This window comes from Takifugu flavidus, chromosome 7, assembly GCF_003711565.1.
Source record: "Takifugu flavidus isolate HTHZ2018 chromosome 7, ASM371156v2, whole genome shotgun sequence".
NCBI lineage: Eukaryota > Metazoa > Chordata > Actinopteri > Tetraodontiformes > Tetraodontidae > Takifugu > Takifugu flavidus.
The window spans coordinates 11,162,548-11,186,947 of NC_079526.1; the positions used below are offsets into that span (position 1 = coordinate 11,162,548).

A 24,400-nucleotide genomic window follows, 5' to 3' on the forward strand; every position below is an offset into this window, starting at 1 on the left:
TTAGTAGACCAGCCAAAATGGGTATTTTGGTACTCAATATGTAGCATGTCATACGATAAATAAATAAATCACCAATGTAAATCCATATAAATCTCTTTGGGGGAAGAAAATCTTTTAAATGAAATCAATTAACTGGTAAAAAAAAAAAAAAAAGCCACAATCAAGCTAAACTCATCGCTTCCACTGTTGGCAGATGTTGAATTAAGATCAGAAATCTAATCTGCTTCCAATTTATATCTATATTTCAGCGGTGTCAGGGGCAGAGTACTGGGGGGAGGGGGTTGTTTTTTATTTGGGTCTTGCTACTGACAGCTTTATTTCACAAAGCAATCTGGTTGTGTGCGTACAAGACAGAGGTCAGGGTGGGTCAGATGGTACTTGGTATCAACCAGGCAGGCTACGTTGGTCAATGTATGTGTGTATGTGTGTATAAAACCCCACCCCCGTGGCTAAAAAGGCACAGGAGTGACCCACGCACATGCAGAGGGTTACTAGACGGAAGACAGCTAAAGACGATGACAGAAATGTGCAATTTAAGAGGGGAGCGCATGTGATTAGGTTTGGAGGAATTTATATGAGAGGTTGTCAAGGTCATTGCTGCCGTACGGCCCTGCATCAAGAGCAATCTACCCACGACAACAGTCTTCCCCGAACACTGCAGCTGCCTTTCTGAGACGTACAATTTAGATGACCTACATAACTGACCGGTCAGGGATTCGGTGCGGCACCGAAAAGAGCAACTTTCGGCAGTTCGTTTTAGCTGTTTTTAACGAGATTTTAGCATATTTATCAGAGGAATCCTCCGCTGCTTCACTTAATAAAAAACTACCTCTTTTGATGTGAATCTTACAACACAATTTTCATTCCACACTTTGACCCGCTCCAGTTCAGTTCAGTCATTGTAAAACTGTGGTATAAAGAAGCAGGGTGGCTCTAACCATCAGATATACTGCTATTCCTGGATACTGGGAGCATTAGGTGATGGTTATTAAGGAATAAAAAGGATAAAAATCTGGAAATTAAATAACTTTTTTAGGCTTTTCAGAATGACTCCTCTGGGTTAACCCTTCAGTCGCTACAAATAATACAACATATAAACCTCTCCATTCCAGACAGTGCCATTCGTCTTCAAATAACCCCATATGCAATAACGTCGCCAAAGCCTCTTTATCCCTCAGCTGTGGAAGCACGCTCCACAATCCTATGTTTTACAACAAGGGGATATATAGGGGCATGTGCGGTCATCTAGAGCCAAATGTCTTCTAACCAAAGGACAGGTAGATACAGTATTTCAAACAGGATTTATGGCACAAAATAGCATTAGCTAAAAACTGTCAGGCTGCCGTGATGGCTAAAAACGCATTCTGGTAGCGGAACCCGGTGAGATTGGAAAATTGCCACCACCAGAAGGGAGAGGAAGCAGTAAAAATGATGGTAGATTGAAAGGCTCGCTGATAACACGAGCCACCGATATATCAGGCTGCATTTGGGGGTGTGGGGGTGCAAATGCATTGAATATATCCATTTCTTTGTTAGACTTCTTAACCTTATAGTGGGGGTCAAAGGAAAGGAGGGATGCCCCCTATTTTAAAAAATCTATCTGCCCTGAGCAGTTGTTTAACTGTTTTCGCAAGGACATGAAGCACAGCCACATCTGTGCTGGTCAGCGTGCTGGGGGGGGGGGGCATCTTTTCACAATTATTAACTGTATGTTAAAAATGTATCCAAGAGATTTGTTAACAGATGATTTATTTTTCCTGGTTTTGTCACACAAGCTTTGAATTTTACACGACTTAACGTCAACGAGATCACATCTAAATAGTGTTGGCTGACGCTAAAGCAGATCCGGTGGATCTGGATGGACGGCGAGGAAGGTCATTAATGGGCAGTGTCCCTAGTCGACCTTTGCCCTTTCTCTCTTCTGGCCATCAAATCAGCTTCAGCATTTTTGAACAAGCACGACAAACACATTCCTTATCGTTTGCCACTTAACTCAAGATTTTGGAGATTGTCTATAGTTTATGTGTCACACACACACACACACACACACACACACACACACACACACACACACACACACAATATTCCAACCTCACAGCAGCATCCAACAAGGAAGAAATACTGGCCTGACACTTTAATGTCAAGGGACCTCTCGTGCTGGATTAGAAACTTGTAACCTACCACAGAGCGTGACATCCTGAGGATGAAGAGGCTGCTATGCACAGAGTGTGTGTGTGTGTGTGTGTGTGTGTGTGTGTGTGTGTCAGGGCTATTATAGGGGCTCCATGTTTGATGTATAAGAGCATCCAACATACAATGTCTACGATCTATAACCTCTGTCTCACCACTAAGAGGAAATTGTACACTAGTTGTCCGGCTTTTCTTTTTCGTGCTTGTGCCGCGTTCAAAGACACACAAAACGCTGTCAGACACACACATTTGTTTCATGAGAAAATATTACGTACTGAAAAGTTAAGTGCTTTTCTCCTCTCCTTGATTCTGTTGACTGTGCTCCGAACCTGAAAAGAGAGAGAGGGGGTGGGGGGGTGGCTATAAATAAGTGTACAAGGTAGAGTATTCACAAATACACACCACAAACCACACAAGTTCAAAACCAAAAGGGTATTTTTAACAGCAAACGCCTGCAAATAAATAATGATGAAAGAGAAGAGCAAAAAAAAAAGAGAAATGTTTGCGTAATAATTTCAGGGCAGCGATGCTGGTGTGCCCGCGCACGTGTGAGCGTGCTCCGGTGTGTCCCAGTGGCTAATGGGACTTGAAAGTGACACATAGAGCCGGCGCGCTAAGGAGACGACTTCCAGCCATCATCCGTCAGCGCCGCGTGGCGAGATCAACAAATGGAGCTATTGGAGGAGAAGGGACTGCCCTAGCAGAACAGATTACATTTTTACACTCCGGATGAAACGGAGGACTGCACGGAATCGTTCCAAACAATAGCGGCCGGGAATTTCACGATCCTGCTACCTTCCAATGAGAATCCTTATCACTTTATTTTAGATCTGATTTACAATCTATTGTTTCTATAGAAACTGTACTGATTCTTTAACTCATAATGATACTTTATAGCCCATACGTGCTGTTCTTTATATGAGCGTACGGTTCTGCTGAGTCTAAACATTTCTTATTCATGTCTGTATCCACTTCTCACCACGCCGCCCAGCCCACTACGGTAGTGATTATGCATAGCGGCTTATGGCTTCATTCATTTGCAGTGTGTTACAAATGGCACACGCGCGTCTGCACGCGGCCTCAGAGGCAGCGAGTGTGTACGCGGGATGTTCCCACGATGACGAGCCACCTCATGAAGAGAACATCTGACCTCTGTGACAAGGCACACTCCGCAGCATCCTTTTATTTCTGATCCACAGAGGAGCTGATTCAGAGCTCGGTGCTGGAGAGAGGCGATCCGAACGCGGCTTAAAGGGGGAAACCAAACGGGGGAATTGCACTGATATCAAAAGGAGCCGGCGAGCTGAAGCAATTACATGACACAACTTAATTAATCATTTGACAATGAGGGGAAGGGCATTGTTTTAGATGATCGTTAGGTGTTTAAGAGGTTTTGCGCACGCTCAAGGTTTCGCGATGATGCAAAAATGCTGTTAGCCATGTAAATGGTGCTAAGTGATTAGCATATGAAAGCGTTGCGCCAATAACACCTGCCGACATCCTTGGAGTTGATGGAAATAAAAGGTCATCAAAGCGTGGGATTACAAGGTGACCACCAAGGAAAAGCTAATTGTAATGAATAATGGAAACCTATTGTCAGGTAATTAGCAATTAAAACGCTGCATTTTGAGTGTAATAGCAGCAGACACTGTTTATTTTCTATGTACTGCGTGTAATTATTGAGGCTGAACCCCAGCCTTACGAATAGAGCCCAGTCTGACTCTAAGACAGTAGATAATGCTACGTTTTAGCATATCAAAGTAAAGTATTATTAGTTTGAGTGGAACATACCTGGTTTCACAACTATCAGAAACTTTGACTAGCGCCGTCAAGATGGAGGACTTCATCCAGACGAAATCATTTGCTTGATGAAGTTGATTAAAAATCTTAATGGGACAGATGTCAGTCTGCTGACCTGCTAAACAACCAGTTTGATGCCTCGCAAACAGCTCTTATATGAACTTAGCACGAGATGCAGCTTCGTATCCAGGCGACCGCTGCCTGCTCTCCTCTCTGCTTACACAGAGCACAAACCTCCCGCTTGTCTCTCCTATCAGCCACAGAAATCGACCAGTATTTTTTTGTCCATTTTTATGTATTCTGAAGTCTAAAAAGCCATTATATCTCAAAAGCATGATGAAAATAAAAAAAGGACAACCTGGCAGCCTCCTGTAGAAAGGTGTGGGTGAAGGGGAAAAAAAGTGTGTTGAAGAACGGAAGTGTGGAGATCTTAAAAAACATGAGTAGATTTTTTCTTTTTTCAAACACTGAAAAAGAAGAAGGGTCCTTTTTGAAAGGCGGAACATGTACATGAACTGCTCACAAATTGTGGAGACCCCGGGTTCAAGGATAACTCGAGTGTAAGAAAATGAATTCCAAAGCACTAAAAAAAAAAAAAAAAAAGCCACTTAAGCAAGAATGCAGTGCTGATTTATTTTACAGTGTAAGGGGTCAGTCGTCCGGGGCTCTACGGTGTCAGCGCTTGTGTCTGTAGCTGAGGAGACGACGCTGGCGGAGGAGCCGCGAGCGCGGGATGAGAGATGTCCTCTTAAATGGTCAGACAGTAAGAGGTGATGACAGCACAAGGTGGAAATAAAGGAGTGTGGCAGAAACAACTGAGCTGACAGCTCTGGTTCATTGGAACTAACGAGGGGGCCATTTGTTTGGACGCCATCTTCTTCCAAAACAGTCTTTCGTTGATCAGAAACCTCTAATCCAGATTTGAGCACGACGGCCGTCTCCTCCGTTAAATCACACCTCCGACAAACCAACTCCACCTCCCCCTCACGGACACGTGTGCGTATCTAAATGGTAATAACGCGCCGGCTCATGTCTATGACACCCGCTCCCCTTTACTGTAGTTACACAGTGTTTCAGTGGGTCCCGCTGGGCCCTGGCCGGCGGCTGTGTCAGGATGCTAAATGGAGGGCCGTGAGTTTAAAAACTTAAAGAGGCAGTGAAATATTAGCCAATGTGGGTGAGGAATGAGTGGCTGAGAAGCGCGGCGTGTCAGTGTTTAATGGTCGGACTCGGATGCATATAAGTTAGTCCAAGCATGAAGGGCAGCGGGACGCTCGCGTGGAAACGATGTCCCCTCCGCTGCTCGCACGCCGGCGCTCATTCTCACACCCCACCCACACGGTTTTTAAGCAGGGAGCCCATCAGAAACTTGTCATTTCTCTCATTCACTGCGACAGCCTTGAGACAGTGCAGACTTACCTCTGTGTTGTACACCCCATATATCAGGAAGATGAACAGGCCCTGCACACACAGACAAAGGAAGAAAGAGAAAGGACAAAGTTGTTACAGTTGCTTTCTCTCTTATCCTTTAGTGGGAGACAAAAGTTGTAAACCAGAGAGATTAGATTTCATTCATATTTAATCCCAAATAGGGAGCAGGACTTAAAAGAGTTCAACTTCTATAGTAAGGCTCAGCTTGCATTTTTCTTCCCTTTTTGTCTACAACACCCATGTTTCTCATTCCAACCCCCACTAAGTCATCAAAGGCTCAAACCCAAGGTTTATCGAAATAGAAAATCTCAAGTGCCCATGTTCAGTTTGTGTTCTTTGACAAAAGGTCCAAGAATGCCATGCCCTTGGATCCATAAAGGCTGCACTTTTGGTCACAGAAAAACAGATCGCCCCCCCCAATCCATTGTGGCATCCGCTGAATGTACAAGCTGTGCATTCGCCTTCAGGCCATAATGTAACTATTGGCTCAAAGGAAACATAACAACATTCTCAGAAAGACGATTGAAACTGCACCACAAAAGCAAGGAACAAGAAAAAAAAGGCAGGTAAATTCCTATAAATTCCAAGGCTGACAGATACAAAATACTTTGTTTTGATAAGCCAACGGTCAATATGACGACCTAACACACACACAAACTTTTAAAAGGACATCTCTTATCTTTCAGATTTTAAATCGTGCCTCTGGATCGCTTCTTTGAAAAGGGTGAGGACACTTCCTGAGGACAAGCAGACGTGACCTGGAAAGTTTTGGAACATCCACCTTAGAACCTCAATCTGTTGGAGCTGCAGGTCTCGGCCGCGTGGATTTCCACTATTTTGAACGACCACTACGCCGTCATGTATAGCAGCTTTGATTTAAAGAAACGGACAAGTGACAAGAGCAAGACAAGAGCATTCCTGTACCTCGTGCAACACGGAAATGCACCGATGTAACACACTCTCACTCGTGCAAACAAGCACACGCACAATTACAGGCAGTGGGAGGTGCCTTTGAAACGCAGACCCTATTGTGTTGCATTAGAATTGCAATGTTGAACTCGCCGTTGCAATTTGATTATCATGTTTTTGATCATTCTTATTTGCAATTAATCTTTTGTTGTGTAGCAAACAAAGTGGGGAGAATGTACAGTGCACGTTAGGAAAAATGGTCCATTAAAATCTAATTGAGTTAAAAATAAGCGGCAGCACAACAATAATGCTAGATTGTTTAATATGTTAATTCATTAATATTCCCTGTAAAAACAAACAGAGAGGAAAAAAATGGGGCACATTATTTAAATGCATGTGCGCATTTCCAAACCCAGCCCGGTTTCCTTTTGAACTCGACGGCAAATGCTACAAATTTATGCAGGGAATGAACGCGGATTCTTTCAAAGTATCGCTACGCTGTACATCAAACAGGGGAGCGCACGTTAATTAGTATCCAACTAATTAAAGAACAATTGTATGTTTAAAAAGTTAAAGCCAACAAACACAATGTTTGACCAAAAAGAATGAACCCCCTAGAGGGATGCTGCAGTGCGAGCCAGAAAATAGCATTTGGTTAAATAAACAGTCTTTTCTGACATCCAGATTGGAACCGAGTAACGGGTCCGATTCATTTCCTTAAAAAGTTTCATTTTCTGCTTTTCCAAAACATGAAAGCATTGTTTACTGCTTTATTCCCATTGAATAAGCGATAGTGTTGAATGTCATTGTTCTATATAAGCATTCATTTATTAAAACAAGGCTTTTAGCTTGGCTGGAAGAGAAAACTAGCTTGAAGTTCTGCATCCATCCAGGAGCTTTATATGACGTTTTCCTGATTTTCCTGTTAGCTGTAGTAGCCTAACACAGATCTGGTCACATTCTTACTATTTAAAGAGTGAGGGCTACTGGCAAGGAAGCTTAAGGGAGCCCCCATCTCAATAATAGAAGCTTTAACCCCGTCATTACCTCTTCATGCATGCCTATTTCATTGGACTGAGCAGGGGGCGCTGCGGGTCTGCACAGGTTATAACTCGTTTATAAGTCATTTATAAGACCAAACAGTAACCAAACAAAGCATCTACTGTGGTTTGTTTGCTAATATTGTGTTTACTAAATGGCAACTATGATCTATAACCTAGGGAGAATACGATGTAAATATGTCTAAACGCGATAAAGAGGACAATCTGCATATTTTTGGTCAGCGCTGTTGTTCAGTGACAAACATCGTTCATTTGTGCCCAACATCAAAAGTCGGCTCACTCTGAAGCAGTTTAATGGCAAAATCTTACATATTTCTCTTAAGTAGCTAAGGACTACAGCCTCCTTGAAGGAAATTCCAGGCTCCGGTGTCACCCAGTGCCAAGAGTGGGAGCTATTCGAGCAAGCTGAAGCAGACGTCAAATATCTCAGCCTAAATTCAAACACACAGGGACACTTTTCACAAATAGAGCTATCTGCATTCCCACTTGGCAAAAAAGGGGAGGAAAATTTCTGCCCTTGCACCTGGTAATCATTACAGGAATGAAAGACAGAAGAGGTTAAAATGCTGTGATGGGGGAAAAGAAAAGAAATTCACACTTCGGCACTGGGGCTTGCTAATGTCTCTGACCCCTCCACGCATAAACAGTTTAATTAACATGTATACATAACTTTCACTTTAACTGCTCATGGCATGTCAAATCAAAGTGTCTGTCAAAGTTGTGAAACGGGGAGTTGAGACTGTGCAGGTCCCCGGTTCAGATCCAGCTCTGGGTAACTGCTCCAGCTGGCCAGAGAAGTTGTCACTAGCACACGGAAGGCAGGCTGGTACACAGGCTGCCCTCCGCTCCCCTTGTGAGGGCAATAAAAAATTGCAATACTCAGCTAAGATTTACTAAACTAAAGGATTCTAAAGCACGATGACTGGTTCAGCGTCTCTAAGGTCAAAACTTGCATCCAAATTCCGCACTGCTTTCCTCATTTTTAAGAGTTGTTGTTGCAGCTTTCTCTGATGCTTTTACCACAAATACTTTAAATCACATGAGCTGTCACAGAGGAGAGGACCCCCCCCCCCAATGCAGTCTCACGAGGCAGGGGTTACACCATAGCTGCAGGGGAACACACACGCATACTTACACATACAACCGGCCCAGTTTGAGTCCGGCTGCCACACCAGTAGTGGTGTGTGATAGCTCGAGGAGAGAGAGTTATTAGCTTAGCCCTGAAGCACCTACTTAATATAGGGACCGGCAGTGATTGCTAACAGAGCCAGGGAGAGGTGACAGCTTTTGGCCCTGCTTGAGGAAATCCAATTGAAAAGCAGCCAAGAGGAACAACAACCCCGAAACAGATGTTGCTCGCTACCAGTGGCGCAAACTGGGTACACACAACCCAGCAGCGACAATCTGAGATTGTGACTGACACACACGTGCACCTGTACAGCGTACGCGCCATACATACTGCTCCAAGAAAGGAAGAAAAGTCTTCCCTTCGTAGATCTGAGGACATGCTGTGTGGTTCTCACAACTCCAAAGGTCTGCTTGAGGGTAGGACTTGGTCATGCAGTTGAGGTTAGAAGTTGGGGGGCTGAGGAACGCATCATGTCCAGGAAAGTCCTCACAAAGATAGAGATGCATGTGTGTGTGTGTAGCAAAAAGAGAGTGAGAAGTGTTGGGGTGGGTGGGGAGAGTGAAAATCAATTCTGACACATCTTTATTGCCCGTCGATGACAAATGATGGCACATTTGCCGCAGCTCTGGCATTGTGTCAGTATATCTATTGATTTTACATCAGACGGACAAATGTTACAGATGAAGCACCCGAGACGGCGATGAGCACTTTATTTTACTTGTTTTAACGTGTAACTACACAACAACGGGGGTCGCGTCGCTGTCCTCTGAACCCCAGCCCGTAAGGAGCGGGTAACTACCCCCCCCCCCCCCAATCACGCCGCACACATGTGGTAATGCAGTGGGGGGGTAAAGGGAGAAGGAGCGAGGGAGTGAACTGTAAACAAGCTAGCTTTTAAACAAGACAATTTAGGGTTGCGTGTCTTGGGCGCCAAGCAAAACACGGCCGTGGAAAACTGATACAAACTTTTAACACATGGGTCAAGGCAGGAGTCTTTGAACCGGGGAGGGAAAGCACGCCGCCTGTCCAGAGAGCTGTTTAATTAAAAATACTTAAGCGCCCAGCGGGCCTTTCTGCGGCGCCCGCTTGTCAAATTGTGTGCGATCGCACTGTCAATCTCACGGGGAGTTTTTCTATATTCGTCTTTTAAAGCAATGACAGCAGGGGAGATGTTGCCAAAGGCCCCAGAAGTGCAGCGGGGGGCTGGGTTCGGTTTATCTGGACTGTCAGGACCGAGACCGTTGCATAAAGCATCTACTGTGTATCATGTTTTCAAACTGGCGACGCCGACATAAACGCTGCACATAATCCTGCTATTCACATACAGCAGAGGGACGCAAACATAGCGATAGACTGTGACAACGTTCAGAAATACGAGCACAGAACCATTTTCAAACCCATCCGGCAGAGAAATAACAACGCGTGACACAGGAACACACCTCAAAGTTATTCACATACTGTAAATCTGGAGTATTGTTTCATCTGTTAGCCGAACGCTAATACAACACAAACAAACATTGCTACATCGACCACATATACAACCACTGTGACCTCACTTAACCACAATTCTGCCGACTAAAGTCAGAATGAAGAATCCAACATTTAGCCCCGCGTTGCATATTGTTTTCAAAGCAATGTACACTTGAATTTAACTACAAATATGCATATATTCATAGGCATGCTGAAAGAAATGACCTTATAACTAAACACCCACCACGAATACAGTGGAAATGTTGGAAGTGAATCCCTAAAATTGAACAGCTGACGAGGCTGCAGCAGTGCCCTTGACTAACAATGACAAATGGATGCAATATGCAGAGTTGCTTTTGGGTATAAAACGGCGGGGAAAAGGATACTATTACGAGAAGCATTTGGTCTGTTGTTTCACTGGTGATGTGAGGTTAACGCCATGCATCAAAATCAAGAAAAGTGTAGGTGAGCGTGTGCGAGCTGTGTCCGTGAATGCCTCTGAGAGAGAGAGAGCGAGCGCCAAAGAGAGAGAATGGGGCACTTAGTGCTGTGACTCATCAATGCGCGAGTCTTGTGATGCATTAATGTGCTTTAAACGTGACCTTGTATTTGTTAGGAGCGCACGAGAGATCCATTATTTATGACGGAAGGGATGCACTTTAAATGGGTAAAAAGATGTGAAAAGTAATATCATACATTCAGATCAAATCGAAACAAATTCCACGCCAACGGTGAAGCAACAGGTTTTAATTTATTTGTAGATTTAGATTACATTAGAAGCCAGAAAATCAACAAATCCAAACCGCAAAATAGGAACACAAAATTATGCGAATAATTGCCGCTTTTGTGTCAAATTTTTTTCTATGGGGTGTTTTCCTTTTCCGTGAGTCTGTGTCCACGAGTGTGTGTCTGTCCGCGAGTGTGTGCCGCAGAACCGCTGCGGTGGCAGGGCTGATCCATCATGATAAACCGGCAGACTCGGCAACTGTCACACACAATCACACTTCACTACAGCTCGCAGGAGCCCAAAGTGAAAATGAATGGCGGTTCATCGACACGAAGACTCCATATATCTTTGTTCTTGTCCCTCCTCTTTTCACGTGCAAAGTCTTCTTTCGTCGTGAGGATCGCTTTCTTTTTGTAACGGCATCATAAACTGACAAATGGTGGATTTGGCGACGCTCCTTCTCAGCGTTGATTTGGACGTCGCGGCCCAAACGCGGGTTCCACGGTGTAAATGGAGCAAGTTTGAACTGCCTGCGCGGCGCTGATCTCATTTACAAGGAAAATGACAGGTGTTAAACGCGATAATCGTCAAATTTGTAGCCCCTGCTGAGTGAAATGAGCCATAATAATGTCAGTGTTGCAATTGCAGCTGCACTTTCATGCCTGGACAAGTCAAGCCTTTAATCTAGTAATGACTCTGAAATGACGCTACAGTTTTAAAGAAATTGGCGAAGCTGCGGGTCTCTGCCTGCGTCGCTCTCGGTGCCCTGGCCCGGGCTGCTCTCACTCTCAAGCTCTTTGATTGGCACATGCTTTCAGTTAATGAGGGATAATTACTAAGAAAAACAAGTGGGAGACCACATCTGCTCAGTGTAAAAAGGAGCCCAGGCCTGGTACAATCTGTCAGACGGGGCTTTCGGGTTGCGTGTGAGAATGTTTTCGCCTTCAGCGGCCGCCCGACCCGACGCGAGCCCGCCGCGGCCCGCCCTCCATCCGTCTGGGACGAGAAGCAGATTAATAGGAATAAGCGTGTGGTTGTAAACAGTTGTGAGGGCGAGCGTATATCTGCTGGGAATGACCCAGGGTATCGGCCTGGGACCGTAGAGGGAAGCCAGCAGGGACGACCAGTGCAACATCCCAGTCAGCGTCCTGACGTCAGAGCCCGTGTTCCCCGGCGCCGACCACCGTTGCTCTTCCCTCTCATACAACCTCATAAGAGGAGTAGCCGCCCGCCTCTCATAACACTGCCCATGAGGCATCAGCATTATGGGATTTACATTGTGCTAAACGGTCTTTTAACGAGTTGCCAATGTTGACTTGATTACAGGCTTGGACCCTAAATCACCATGACAACCGGGCCCTTGTCCAGACATTTACTTTGCAACAATCAACAATTGCAAAATCGCTCAGTTTTAAAAGAAACACTCAACAATCAATGATAAGGATATGTTGCCTTTTGCACCGAGTAACAGAGTAGCAAGAACCACAGCGGCTTTCATGCAAACCGATATTCGACAGCCTTTTAACCCCGTGACACGCTCGCCCTCCTCCCGCAGCCCATCCCAGCGCCTCGTTGCCACCCACCCACTTGAAGAACAACAGGGTTTTGCTTTCTTGCCCTGCGCTGACCCAGTTCTCGCTAATTACCTGCAAAGTATGCATCAAAGCTGTAGAAATCCACACATCTGATGCGACCTGGCAGCCTAAGGGAAACCAGGACCACCTGAACCGAGTCACCGCGGCCCCGCGTACGTGGTGTGTGTGTGTGTGTGTGCGTGTGTGAGACAGAGAAGGGGTGTCACTCAATATAAAGGAGGGCGGCAACTTATAATAGAAGCGATATTATTTGGACATGGGTAATTTTGAATGTCACAGTTGCTCCTGACGTTGCTATCTGTGTGAGTCGGGGGGGGGGCAGTGAGCTCACTGCCTTGTGTCAGCTGAGAGCAGGTCTGGATTAAAGATTCTAGATGACAAAAGTGCATCGAAAGGATAATTATCAAACTGAAAAGCACAAGTCAAACCTACAGGCACGTATTGTGTCTCTCACACACACATGCACACACACACAGGTACTGTAGGGCAAGGGTAGATGGGATGGTTTGCTTTCTTATGACACAGGCTATTACTAAATTGAGCTGGCAGATAATTCTAAGACAAATAAATGCAGGGAGGTTTAACACAAGGAGAGGTCCTGGGGGTGGCGGCCTGAGCAATGGCTGGAATTCTCCTGCCTCTTTTGACAGGAAGCCTATTATTCCCATAGTTTGATTTTCCCAGGCTAGATTTTTAGTGTTTCAGCCCTCCTATAAAGGATGAAAAAACAGGCCACTTCACAAACAACTGCTCCTCGCTCGGGTTCGACTGTCCGTACCGTCACTCCCGGGCAGCCAAAAGAATAGAATACACACTATTGGGCCTTTTCCAACAGTGTATTCTACCGACCATTTTGCTGTCCTCAAAACATTACAACAATGTTCTTATTTGACATTTTAAGCAAATAAATAAATCCACTAAATACTAATCACATAGCCCAGAACTGTGGGATGTGCGGAGCTCTAATGGGTTCAAGCTAAAATGATGCAAGAGATGAAAACAAACGGTTTGAAGCGTAAGAACAAGTGGAGACAAAACACACTATAAATATACGACTTAAAAAAGCGGCGCAACGTGCTCATTAGAAGTGCCATCCCAGAGAAGCGTGGTGGGAGTCGGCGCTGACCTTGGTATCCCGTATGATTATCATTTTAATGCCGCGGTTGATAATTGAGGATGCAACATAAACAGTGGACTCTTTTTCAAAGGGAAAGTTTTTTCTTCCCGGGCAATGGGAATGCAGACAATTACATAGAGATTTTATTTATTTATTTTACCCCATCTAGTAATTATACAAGCCACTAATTAAAATAAAGATTTATAAATAAAACTCCACAATTTCACCTATGACTACATTAACTTGTTTTTTTTTTAGTTTTTAAGCAAAACATTATCTTTGTATATGTGTATTTAAGAATAAAATGCATTTAAAATAATGTATTTGATGTTGATGTGAAATATTTTCAGAAAAAAATATCAACTTCACTGATGTCCTAGTAATGGAAGCTCACATGTCGACCCCGTGCTAAATTCCTCACCACTAACTGAAACCAGACGTGCAAAATATGATGAATCCAAATCAATCACCTTTTTTTGGCCAAAATCAGTGCAGTTAGAGACATTGGTCACCACTATTTTGGTAGATCTTTAATAAGATCAATTAAAAAAATGCTCTTAATTATTTATCAAGTTAAAATTAAAATCTATATATGTGACTGAATTATAATAAATAAATAACATTGGTGTGTGCATCTGTGGGTTAAAGAAGTCAAATTTTTCATTTAGAATTTTTACAGTAAAGAAGCAGAAGCTCCCTTGTGATTTCAGAACATGAAACATTTTTTTAACTATACTGACAGTAAAATATCAGCGGTAGCTGCTCAGCTACAGAGGCGTTTATGTGACTCCTTAAATAACAGAACAAGGACCCAGGCCGAGGGAGCAGGGGAGGAAGCGTTGCCTCTGAATGGGCCGGTTGTTTAGGGCAGGATGATTGGCCTGGAGATGACTGACTGTAAACTGCTTCTAACGTGGGCTGTTTTGATTTCTGCTGCCAAATGAGAAATTAAAATAACTGCCCGCTCCTCGGTCTGTAGGGGATTGTGGGTCATAGTGACAAGTGGTCACACACACACTATTTACACAAGCTTGCGCGTTTACATTCCTTATGAGGACTAAACAGAAACTCCGACGGGCCTGTGTGAGGCTGGAAGAGGATCTCACACAAGCTCCCACATTTTTTGGTGCTATGCAAATTAAAATGAATGGATATTTATTTTTTTATTTATTGGCGACTCGTCCGGGGGTCCCCTGTGTCTCGCTGGGACCAGCTCCAGCACCTCCGAGTCTGTGACCAGCCTTAACCCGGAGCTGGTGAGTTTAAAAGAAATTACGAGAATGTTCACAGCAATTATTTCCAAAACTGATGTTAAAAATTAATCGGCAAGCGCGCGCTGACATTGCCCGACGTCATGAAGCAATTCCCAAAACCCAAATTAAAATGATATATTGAATTATTAATCAACATTTCCTCCCAGCCAGCTAATAACTATCTTCACCTTCAACATTAAAGGTTCATAAACTCCTAACAGTAGATTTTGAATTGGCTAAATTACAGCATAACTTTACAGGAGCCTAAAATGGAAACTGCGTTGTGACGGAATCACAAACAAATAAAAATAGCACCCTCTCACAATCACTTTAGTTGCTGTAAACCCAAGCAGATAAAAATCTTCCTTATGGCAAAAATCAATAAGCAGAGCACACACTATTGATCACGTCTATATGGTGAATGTGCTCTGATGTCATGCTCAACTAGTCAACTGTGATGGTGTCTGTGTTCATGGAGGAAAAGCAGCGCTACGGTACAAGACTGCACACTTTACAGCCCCGCTGTTGGAGGTTTGGATGCTAAACCGTGACCCGCTGACTCTTTTATTACACATGCAAAAGAAGACACGTGGGTTTGGTTTTGCACATAAAGCCAGTGGAGATCAAGTGGTGGTAAATTCTGCGTTCTGACTAATCGTTCTTCTGCCTCCTCAAAGAAAAAGGTCCTGAAAGAATGGCTACGCTTTCCAAATGGGCTTCCTCGAAGCTGCCGACATCAGAAACTGATGTGAGGTCACGGAAGCGTTTTCTCTCGAAATTAATCCTTTATTTCCCAAAGTCAGGGTTAACCTTGAGTGAAAAGTTGAATTAAAAAGAGATACATCTAAATAAATCACCTGCTGTTCCGCTCACGTTCAAAAGAAAAGGTGAAAAAAAAAGTTGTCACCAGTTTCTGTGAATCAAAATGGGAAAATGGGCGGAAAAAATTCTCTTCATGCTTCTGATATCTTTCACCGATCTCATGTGAAGGCAGAAAACGGCCCTCCAGGATGTCTGCAGCCACATTTTGTTGCCAAATTTCCTCGCCTCCCTAGTTCCTTCCACCATCTCCTCCCCTGCACGGGCTCCTTTTACAGCTCAAAGTTATTGATAGTTTAAAGTTATGGACTAATAATAAGATGGACACTGCATGGCCAGGAGCCTATTATTTCCCAGGTAATAGATAGTATGGTGGGGATTTGAATGACATTGCACAGAGATTAGATGACAAAGGTGGAGCGATTTATGGGCCAAGAACCCCTCATCCTCCTTTTCACACACACACACACACACACACCCTACTATTTATCTCTACTGCTTGATAAGAAAGGTGAGGCATGGTTGTATTTATGATGAAGGTGTTCATAAAACTACTGACTTGGAGTTAAATTTGACTAACCTCAACAGCGGACTACTCAAACTTTTCACACACCTTCTGACTATCTGACCCAAACAGACAAATTATTGGATCAAACATCTGTCTTTCAAAATATAATGGATTCATTAAGAAAAGTAAATGATTTAAGTCTTTATGTGTGACAAGTACGCGGTTGTTTGACTTGTTAGTGCTGATAGAGCGTCAGCGGCTGGCAGCAGGCATGATTTTATGTATGTTGCAGCATGTTTGTTGTACGTCTAAATGACAAGAGTGTGGACAGCTCCGACAGCACACAGGTGACAAACAGGGAGTCTGGGGAGAGAGGGATGAAATAGGCTTGTCGACATTATCAGTTTTATTGATTTAACAGTAAAGACTCGTCGCTTAAGCTTCACGTTGCTGTGGCTGGCTTCATTGAAAATATAGCAAATAAATAATTAAAAGAAAAAAAATACAGTTTCCTGACAACTCAAGACTTAGTTTCATCTAATTTGAGTACCTCTCCTCTCAAAGGCCTCATGGACGGAGGATCTAAATGGTGATGCCAAAAGGGTCGTGCAAAACGTGTGGTAATTAAGTAGAATATATGGTCACTCTTATTATCGATTAGTTCATTTTTAAAATGATCAATCAGTTAAATAAATAATGTAGATATGAGTTGTGGCTGCTCATTTTTATTTCAAACAAACAATCTGACCAAGGCTAAAGAGGCTGACGTCCCTGAACTGTTCCCAGGTTGGTTGTATTGAGCCCTCCTCTCTGATTCCAGATCTGGTGAAATGTTTTCTGGATGAACCTCATGAGCTGAGGAGGGGACCCGTCTGCTCAATACCGACGAGAAAGAGTCTGAGAGCTTGAACAACATGGGAAAGTCCCCTTTTGCTCCTGGTGTGACCTGCAGACTGATATCCGCCCTGCCTTCATTCAGTCTCTGTGCCTGTGCCCCTGTTGACCAACAAATCTACGGCCTCAGTGATGGGACGGGCGCCCAGCAGCAGAGCTCTGCAGTCCTGAGCTTGGAAAAAAGCGTGAACCCTAACGGAACGACTGAAGCCGACGAGAGGAACTCTGACTGGTTGTCTGCGGTCCACGGCCATTATGTAATCAGGCCTGACGTCAGCATGAACCATCCCGAATGAGCTCAGAGGCTGCAGGGCTCGAACCAACTTCCAAAGAACAGATTTACTGTCTGGAATGAGAAGACCTTCCAAGATAGCGACCTCATCTTATGCTTGTGGAGGAAGACCAGGAAACATCTTATTACGCTTAACAGCCTTCACGTCATAGGTTTCAAAACTGAAGCATTTGGTCACATAACCAAATGCTTCCTCCCGGAGCAAGTCCAGACAGGAAACTACCTTTTCTGATGTTGACCTCCTCTCGGAAGGGAAAGTGAAATCCAGAATACCTGACACGTCCATTCCCATTTTAAAGGCTGCAATTTGTTGTTCCTGCATCTAAAACATGAGGAATATACATTTTCTAGCTCAGAATTAGCCTGCCCGAGCTCTTTGAGCACGTGTCACCACCATCTTTGTGCTTTACCCACGAAAAAGCAGCATTTTTGATGACAACGATTGTTCCCGCTGAATTTAATAAAGCGAACCTGCGGAAGGACGACCAGACACATAAGAGCGGGCAGCACGCAGACAAACAGAAAGACTGCTGACAACACAGCTGAACAAACAGACTGACCGATGAAACGGAGCAGAAATCAATATTATAAAATAACGTGCGAAGCTGCAAAGTCTTAAAATAAGAGGCCCGGAAAAACCTTTGTTTTAATTACCGTCGATGCTGAAAATATATAATCACAGTGAGAAACGCGGGCTATTTATGGCAACCGGAGGGCCTTGTTTAATGATCGGATTGCAGCTAAAACTACTATTGATTTTCTCAGTAAATATACAGCTCCATTAAAGATACAGCTGATTAAAAGACGACCACAAATCGCAGCGGCGGCAGCTCCGATCCCGCTGAAGAGACAGCGGCAGTTCTGCCTCGCCTTTGCTCTCACCGATGAGCAGAATTAGGTTTTTCTCAGTTTCTCACAAAGTTGACACTTTTTTTTTTTTTGCTCAGTCATTTGAACAGAATTGATCAGTGATATAACACAACAACAAACACTGGAAAATGGCTATTTTAGGAATATTGAAGTAGAAGTCATTTAAAAAAATACAGTAGAATAATCTATAAAATGATAAAGCTAGTAAAAATCTATCCACATTTATTTAGATGTTTAAATTCTTATTTACACAAGTGATGTCATCAATCACCTTTAAAGCGTAAGCTAAAAATTTGAAAAGTAAAAGATTTTGACCAAGCGCGTGAACATGTGTGCATTCGTGGAAGCGTGTTGGCGTCGGTGTCTACCTGCAGGGAGCTGAGGGTGATGAAGATGTAGGCCATGACAGTTGAGAAAGGCACCAAGACGCCACAAAGCCACGTTAATCCAAGAATAGGAAGCAACAGCAGCACGGCTTTCACGGCAGCCCTGCGCACACAGTGAAACAGTAATGGGAGCATGTACACACACATTTTAGCATGCACCACGCAGTCACAGCCGTGCACGCTCCAGTGGTGACTAGAAATGATCCTGAACATCGCATAGAAGTGATTTATTTCCTAAAAATGACTAGTCCTCCCTAAGCTCACTTTTATATTTCTCAGGTTTTTGGTCATTTTTAAACAAATATGAGCGGCTTTGGCAGCCTGGATGTTCCATATACAACACAGAGGGGCTGGGAAAGCTCACTGGGTGACAACTTCCCACCTTAAATCCACCTTAATTCTGTTTAGAGTGGAATTATCGTCCTGCTCAGGTGACCGCCAAACCGCACCAGCTGTGTGTGTGATCTTGCGTGTGTACCATGGGGGCAGCGAGCCCTAGTTTACACAGCGGAGGAATGTGTTTGACTTTCCACACAGCCTGCCACCCAGAGGTGCCAAATGGTTCAAGGCCTGCTTTGAAATCCTTCATAAAGCACCTACTGTGAGCCCCGGTGGGCCGAGGTGGTGAATAAAAACATATACGCCTTTAAGGGATCTTCATAAATGCGAGGAGGAAATTGAGAGGATCACACACAATAGAAATGATCCTTTCTGACACAAAACTGGAGCAGGAGAAATAAAATGAAGGGGGGGGGGTGAGAAGAAATGCCTAATTATTGTCTATACAACAGTCAACATTTCTATTTGTCATAGAAAATAAATAATCACAATGATATTCTGCATCATAGATAAAAAAAATCTAACTAAATGCTTTATACCATCTAAATATTTTATTCAACACTAATATATATTAATGTCTCAGTTTGTATTTGATCAATAAGGTTTTTTATGAAGGACATAACTGAAAATGCTCTGAATTTGAAAAAGCTTCACCGATTTATATAAGATTTCTTTATTAAACATATTTCAAAATGTATAAAAAGTCTACTTTTCTTTGCTAAATATTGAGAAAAAATAATTGTGTGCGGCACTAATAGCTGGCAATACTTTTAAAACAGCACAGTTAAAGAACGGCATCAGAAATCCGCACGTGAATATTCAGCGTGTCTGCTCAAGAGTGAAATATTCTCCAGCACGAACACGCGGCCGAAGCTGGAAGACGTTTTGAAAAGCCCCAATGTTTAAAATGACAAATCCAATGTAAAATCTTCCAGCTGCTTTGTTATTTGACGTGTGTCTGCTCAAAGGCCTGTTAGGCTGGTGAAAAGGCTGTGAAGAGAGGGCAAATGGCGCCTCCCTGTGGTCGCTACCTCATTTGCTCGTAGGCCTTTTCTGTGGGACTGGCGGCCAACATGATGGACCTCCTCCTGGCTGTGGAGATGGTGATGACCACCACTCTGGTTAACACCAAGATGTTCACCTGAAAGAGGAGAAGTGCACCGTATTTCTCCATCTGTCATCAATCTATCAGTTTATGAGCAGCATTATTGGAAATAAAAAGCCAGATATAAAAGAAGTGATTTCAGTAAACAAAAAGTTTAGAGTAACAGAGAACAGCTGGATATGCACTGTCAGGCCCAGGTCACAAGTTAATCAAATGATATTGCCTCCAGATGACAGAGTTGAAAGGTTAGTTTAGCTAATTTTCACAGACAAACAGGAAAGGAAGATTTATTCTGAATGTCTGAAGTCCCTGGACAGAACATTCACAATAACTGTCTTCTGATCCCTGCCAAAAATGTGAAAGTTCCCATGCAGTTGTCTGAGCCAACGCGCCAGATGAGCAGCTCTTTAGTGCCGCCAAGGACTTGAAAAATTTGACAGGCTGCTGACTTCTCCCTAAGAAGATCTGGCTAGACAACAATGTGACACAGCTGTTTGTGCTCTTTCAAAAGGTCAAATTAGGATCTTTTTTATATTAACTGGGACAAAATAAAACTGAAGACCGATACAATATTTTTCAAATATCAGAAAAAATCCAAAAAGCTCTCATTGGTAGCTATACTCACTCAGCCCTTGCTCTAATAGATTGGTTTTTGGACAGGTGATGCACCAGCACCCCCAGATTTTCAATTATAGATGTATAAGCTGTTCAATATCAACGCCTCTCAACCTATCCATAACGTATGCCCACTGAACAGAACTACAGTTAGGATTAGCAAATATTTATCAGCTCTAAGACTTACAGCCCCACATGCAATGAATTAGCTCACTTTACTGTCAAATTGGACCAACACACACACACACACACACACACACACATGCAAGCACAATGTTGGAAGTAATAACAGGCAAAAAAAAATCATGGACAGCCTGCTCGCAAAAATAAAATTAACTGTCCTGACTCCAACAAAAGAGTGTGTTTTTAATTTTCTGACCATGATAATAAAAATAACGGGTCCGGCAAAGCCCCAGATGACGCCGTCCTGGACACTGAGCCAACAGTAGCCGTCTGCTGAGTATTTGCCTGAGGCTGAGGCCAGCGTAATGGTGACTATCAGCACTGGTAGACCTGCAGGGTCAGAGAGAAGATTAAAAAAAGAGAGAAAATCAAAACCCAGAATGCGAAATGAGTTCGTTTAGCTTGTTTTCTTGCTGATTTTTGTACCCCAGCCGATGAGATAGTAGTACTTCATGTGCCGGTCCTCATTTAGATTGACTGCAACCACTTTGCTCCAGAGCAGCAGACCTTCCACCAGCATCCAGCTGAACGCGGCCATGAAAAATAGATGAAGCAGTGCCGCCACGAGTGTGCACGCCACCTAAAAACATAGATGCAGGCAGATATGAGCTCCATCTTGTACTGCAGAACTGAACTTCGTCACATTGACACACACGTTCTTGCGTTGTGCTGTACCAATTTAGACCGAAGAATATTAAGTTATTTTGTCAACCTACACACAGAAATAGCTTCTTAATGTAAAAGTGGTCGTTCATTAAGCATACAGAAGCCTTGTTGTGTTACCTTATTATGAATGGCTGAGCCGCTGCAGAGCAGAATGACCTGGGCACAGATCAGAGCGATGAACAGGTTCTTATGGATGGACGTCCTGTCCGATTTGGGAATACTGTAGACAGAAGAGTCACATCTGACGGGCTGAGACCCCAGCAAAATTCTGCTCTTCATAAATCCGTGCTAAGTGACTACAACTGTTAACTTGTGCGGCTAATTTCACATGGCTCATGCTTATTATACCTCTATTTATGACAGATAAATGATACAAGTCAGATTGATCTCATCTAATTTCTCCTGGTCAACTGAAAAGCATCTCATTATGACCTAAAGGCCTTCTGAGACTATCATCGCTCTTTAACCACAATGATTCAATGATTTCATGGTGTGATTATGCATGAATCTATAATATAGTGGACTTCCACTAATGTGTGTGTGTGTGTGTGTGTGTGTGTGTGTGTGTGTGTGTGTGTGTTGTGTGTGTGTGTGTGTGTGTGTGCTCGCGGGTGTGCATATGTGTAATGCATGGCTGCACTTGGTGATTTCAGGACAGGCATAAATCCTCAGGTCTGCCTCACTCTAGCTGACTGTGATCCCTCAGCGACCATAATGTTAATTAATGGCTTTGGGGTGCCACCATAAACCTTCAGAGTGGACTCACATGCAAACCGCACTAATTACTGGCTTAAGCTGGGTCAATATTATAGGAGCGCCCTCATTTTCCAAGAACAGAGCAAAAGCAAATTCTTTTCTCTTCTTCTTTCTAACGCTTCTTAAAGGATTTCTATAAAAGTATCTACTGTATAGTGGTCAGTGACTGGTCAGAATCAGCACTGACGGCTGTCTAATGCAGGGCTGCTGCTGCTAGTTCGTTTTCCAGCAGCGTAAAGGTCATGAAAATCACTCACTCCAGGACGGTGAACATCATTAAGGTCACGACGAGTGCACACAGCGACGCTCCGCAGCCGATGAACGTCAGCTTGGAGAGAATGAGCTCTTCCTCGGGACTCCACTGTCACAGGGAAAAATGGGAGAGAAATCTGTCACATCAGAGGTTTGAAAATGCTGTGCTACAGATTGTGAATTCAGGTGGACTTTACCGGAAAGATGCTATGAATTTCATTGACTCCAATAAAAAAAAATTACCTTTGGCTCCAAGTAATTCATGAGTACTGCAAAATTGGTGGTGTGGTTACAGAGACATGACGTGACACCAGGAGTGGCAAAGGTCACCCTGCAGCCCTCGCTGGACCAGCTGCTGGTGTGATTCTGCCTAGAGGAAGCATAGGTCATGCAAATACACACTTATCCAAGGAAAGGCCAGTATATTTAATTTAAAAGTACAGTGTTTTTGACTCACATTATGCTGAAATTCCAAAAGGCACAGACAGGACTGTTGCTCCGGGAATATTTTATCTAAGGAGACAACAACAGTGGACTTGATTACTTTATATTTCCTCCATACTAACACTTCAGATTTGATCTAATATGCTAAAGTCTTATGGAACGCGATCCTTTCTACAGCAGTTCTACATAAATGAGTAAAACGGGCCTCACCGCAGGTGATGTTGACAGGGAGTACTTGACAGCCACGGGAATGTTTTTGGCCTTGGATGAATCGCGGACAGTAGCGGATATAACCGCAGAACTCAGATGACCTGGGAGAATTCTAAACACGCAGACAGTGATTAATAGTTAACTATGTTTTACAACTCAATTATAAATGCAGAGGAGAGTTTCCTATGCAAGTTTAATAATGCAACAGGGGACTACAATAGCTCAGCTACCGGAAGGAAGGGAAATGATTCCATCTTTGTGATTAAGCAAAGACCAACTGCACGGAGAGCTAACGATGACCACTCCTGGTCATTTGTGGCATATAGATGGTTTCCGTAACAACCACACAGTTGCAACAAAATACATCCAAACAGGCTCAAACCGGTTCAGACTTTCTTGCACCAGGTAAGCATCTAGTATATGTCAATAATCAGGTATATCAGCTGGAAGATGCTAGTAAAAGCTTTATTTTTCAATGGAAGGGATGGATTGAGTTGTTTCTGATGGTTATGACCATAATTTTCCAAACAACAGACAACATATCTTGTGCCATTAATGGGGTAGGAAAAAACAAGCAACCTTTTTGCTTTGTCAGGGGGCTTCAGTGATGGCTCCTGAGCTCCACATATAATTTCACTCAGGTGGCTGTAATGTGTATGAATAAACATCACTTCTTTGTGTCCTGGATACAAACAGACAAGATCAAATACATTTTAAGTCAAGTATGTCAACTTAACACAGCATGCAATCAAAATATATTTTATTATAATTCTCTAATTACTCCAAAGATATTGTGGAAATGATTAGCACTGTAAAAAGATCATAATGGTCATGATGTCTGACTATTGGAGGTCAGAGGTCAGGATCAGGGAGTTTGTTACCATTTCTCAATACTCAGTATCCAAGCAAAGTATTGTAAACCTCTGGCGTACAAAACTAGCTGTATTACGTTGAACTGTGTTACTTTTTCCCAACAAAGACTCCATCTCGCCGCAGACGTTTCAAGGTAAAATCTATCTAATTCAAAACAAGTTTGTTCAGTCAATGCTTTATACGTGCCTCATTCTCAAGTACCATTGTGCGTGTGTGTGTGTGTGTGTGTGTGGGGGTCGCTACCCAGCAAGTGTATCCTCCGGAGTTCAGTGTCAGGGACTGACAACTCATCCTGCCCTCCATTGCTGATGGAAGAATATGGTTGAAATACTTGGGGACAGCTCTCGTTGGACAGCTTCTGCCACTTGATGTATACATCTGGTATGAAGGACGCGGCGCACCCAGATGAAATGAGAATGAAACGTACACATTGTGTTACGAGTCTGTGGTACAGTTTAAATGGAGGGTTAATATTATACAATTATAACATTCTATATTAAAAACAT

General features: G+C 43.4%; 1 protein-coding gene across 2 annotated transcripts in view; it reads right to left on the bottom strand.

Moving 5' to 3' along the window:
• Positions 1–24,400, bottom strand: part of LOC130529279 (adhesion G-protein coupled receptor D2) — a 50,865-nt gene that overhangs the window by 21,920 nt on the left and 4,545 nt on the right. For both annotated transcript variants that reach the window (XM_057039320.1, XM_057039319.1), the window contains exons 10-22: positions 24,138–24,272; positions 23,601–23,703; positions 23,022–23,133; positions 22,825–22,880; positions 22,611–22,737; positions 22,373–22,476; positions 21,477–21,579; positions 21,120–21,273; positions 20,890–21,023; positions 19,822–19,931; positions 18,434–18,554; positions 5,410–5,451; positions 2,466–2,519 (exon numbers count right to left, since the gene is read on the bottom strand). In XM_057039320.1, coding sequence (XP_056895300.1) covers positions 2,466–2,519; positions 5,410–5,451; positions 18,434–18,554; positions 19,822–19,931; positions 20,890–21,023; positions 21,120–21,273; positions 21,477–21,579; positions 22,373–22,476; positions 22,611–22,737; positions 22,825–22,880; positions 23,022–23,133; positions 23,601–23,703; positions 24,138–24,272 — 1,355 coding nt within the window. The remainder of the gene's footprint in view (positions 1–2,465; positions 2,520–5,409; positions 5,452–18,433; positions 18,555–19,821; positions 19,932–20,889; positions 21,024–21,119; positions 21,274–21,476; positions 21,580–22,372; positions 22,477–22,610; positions 22,738–22,824; positions 22,881–23,021; positions 23,134–23,600; positions 23,704–24,137; positions 24,273–24,400) is intronic.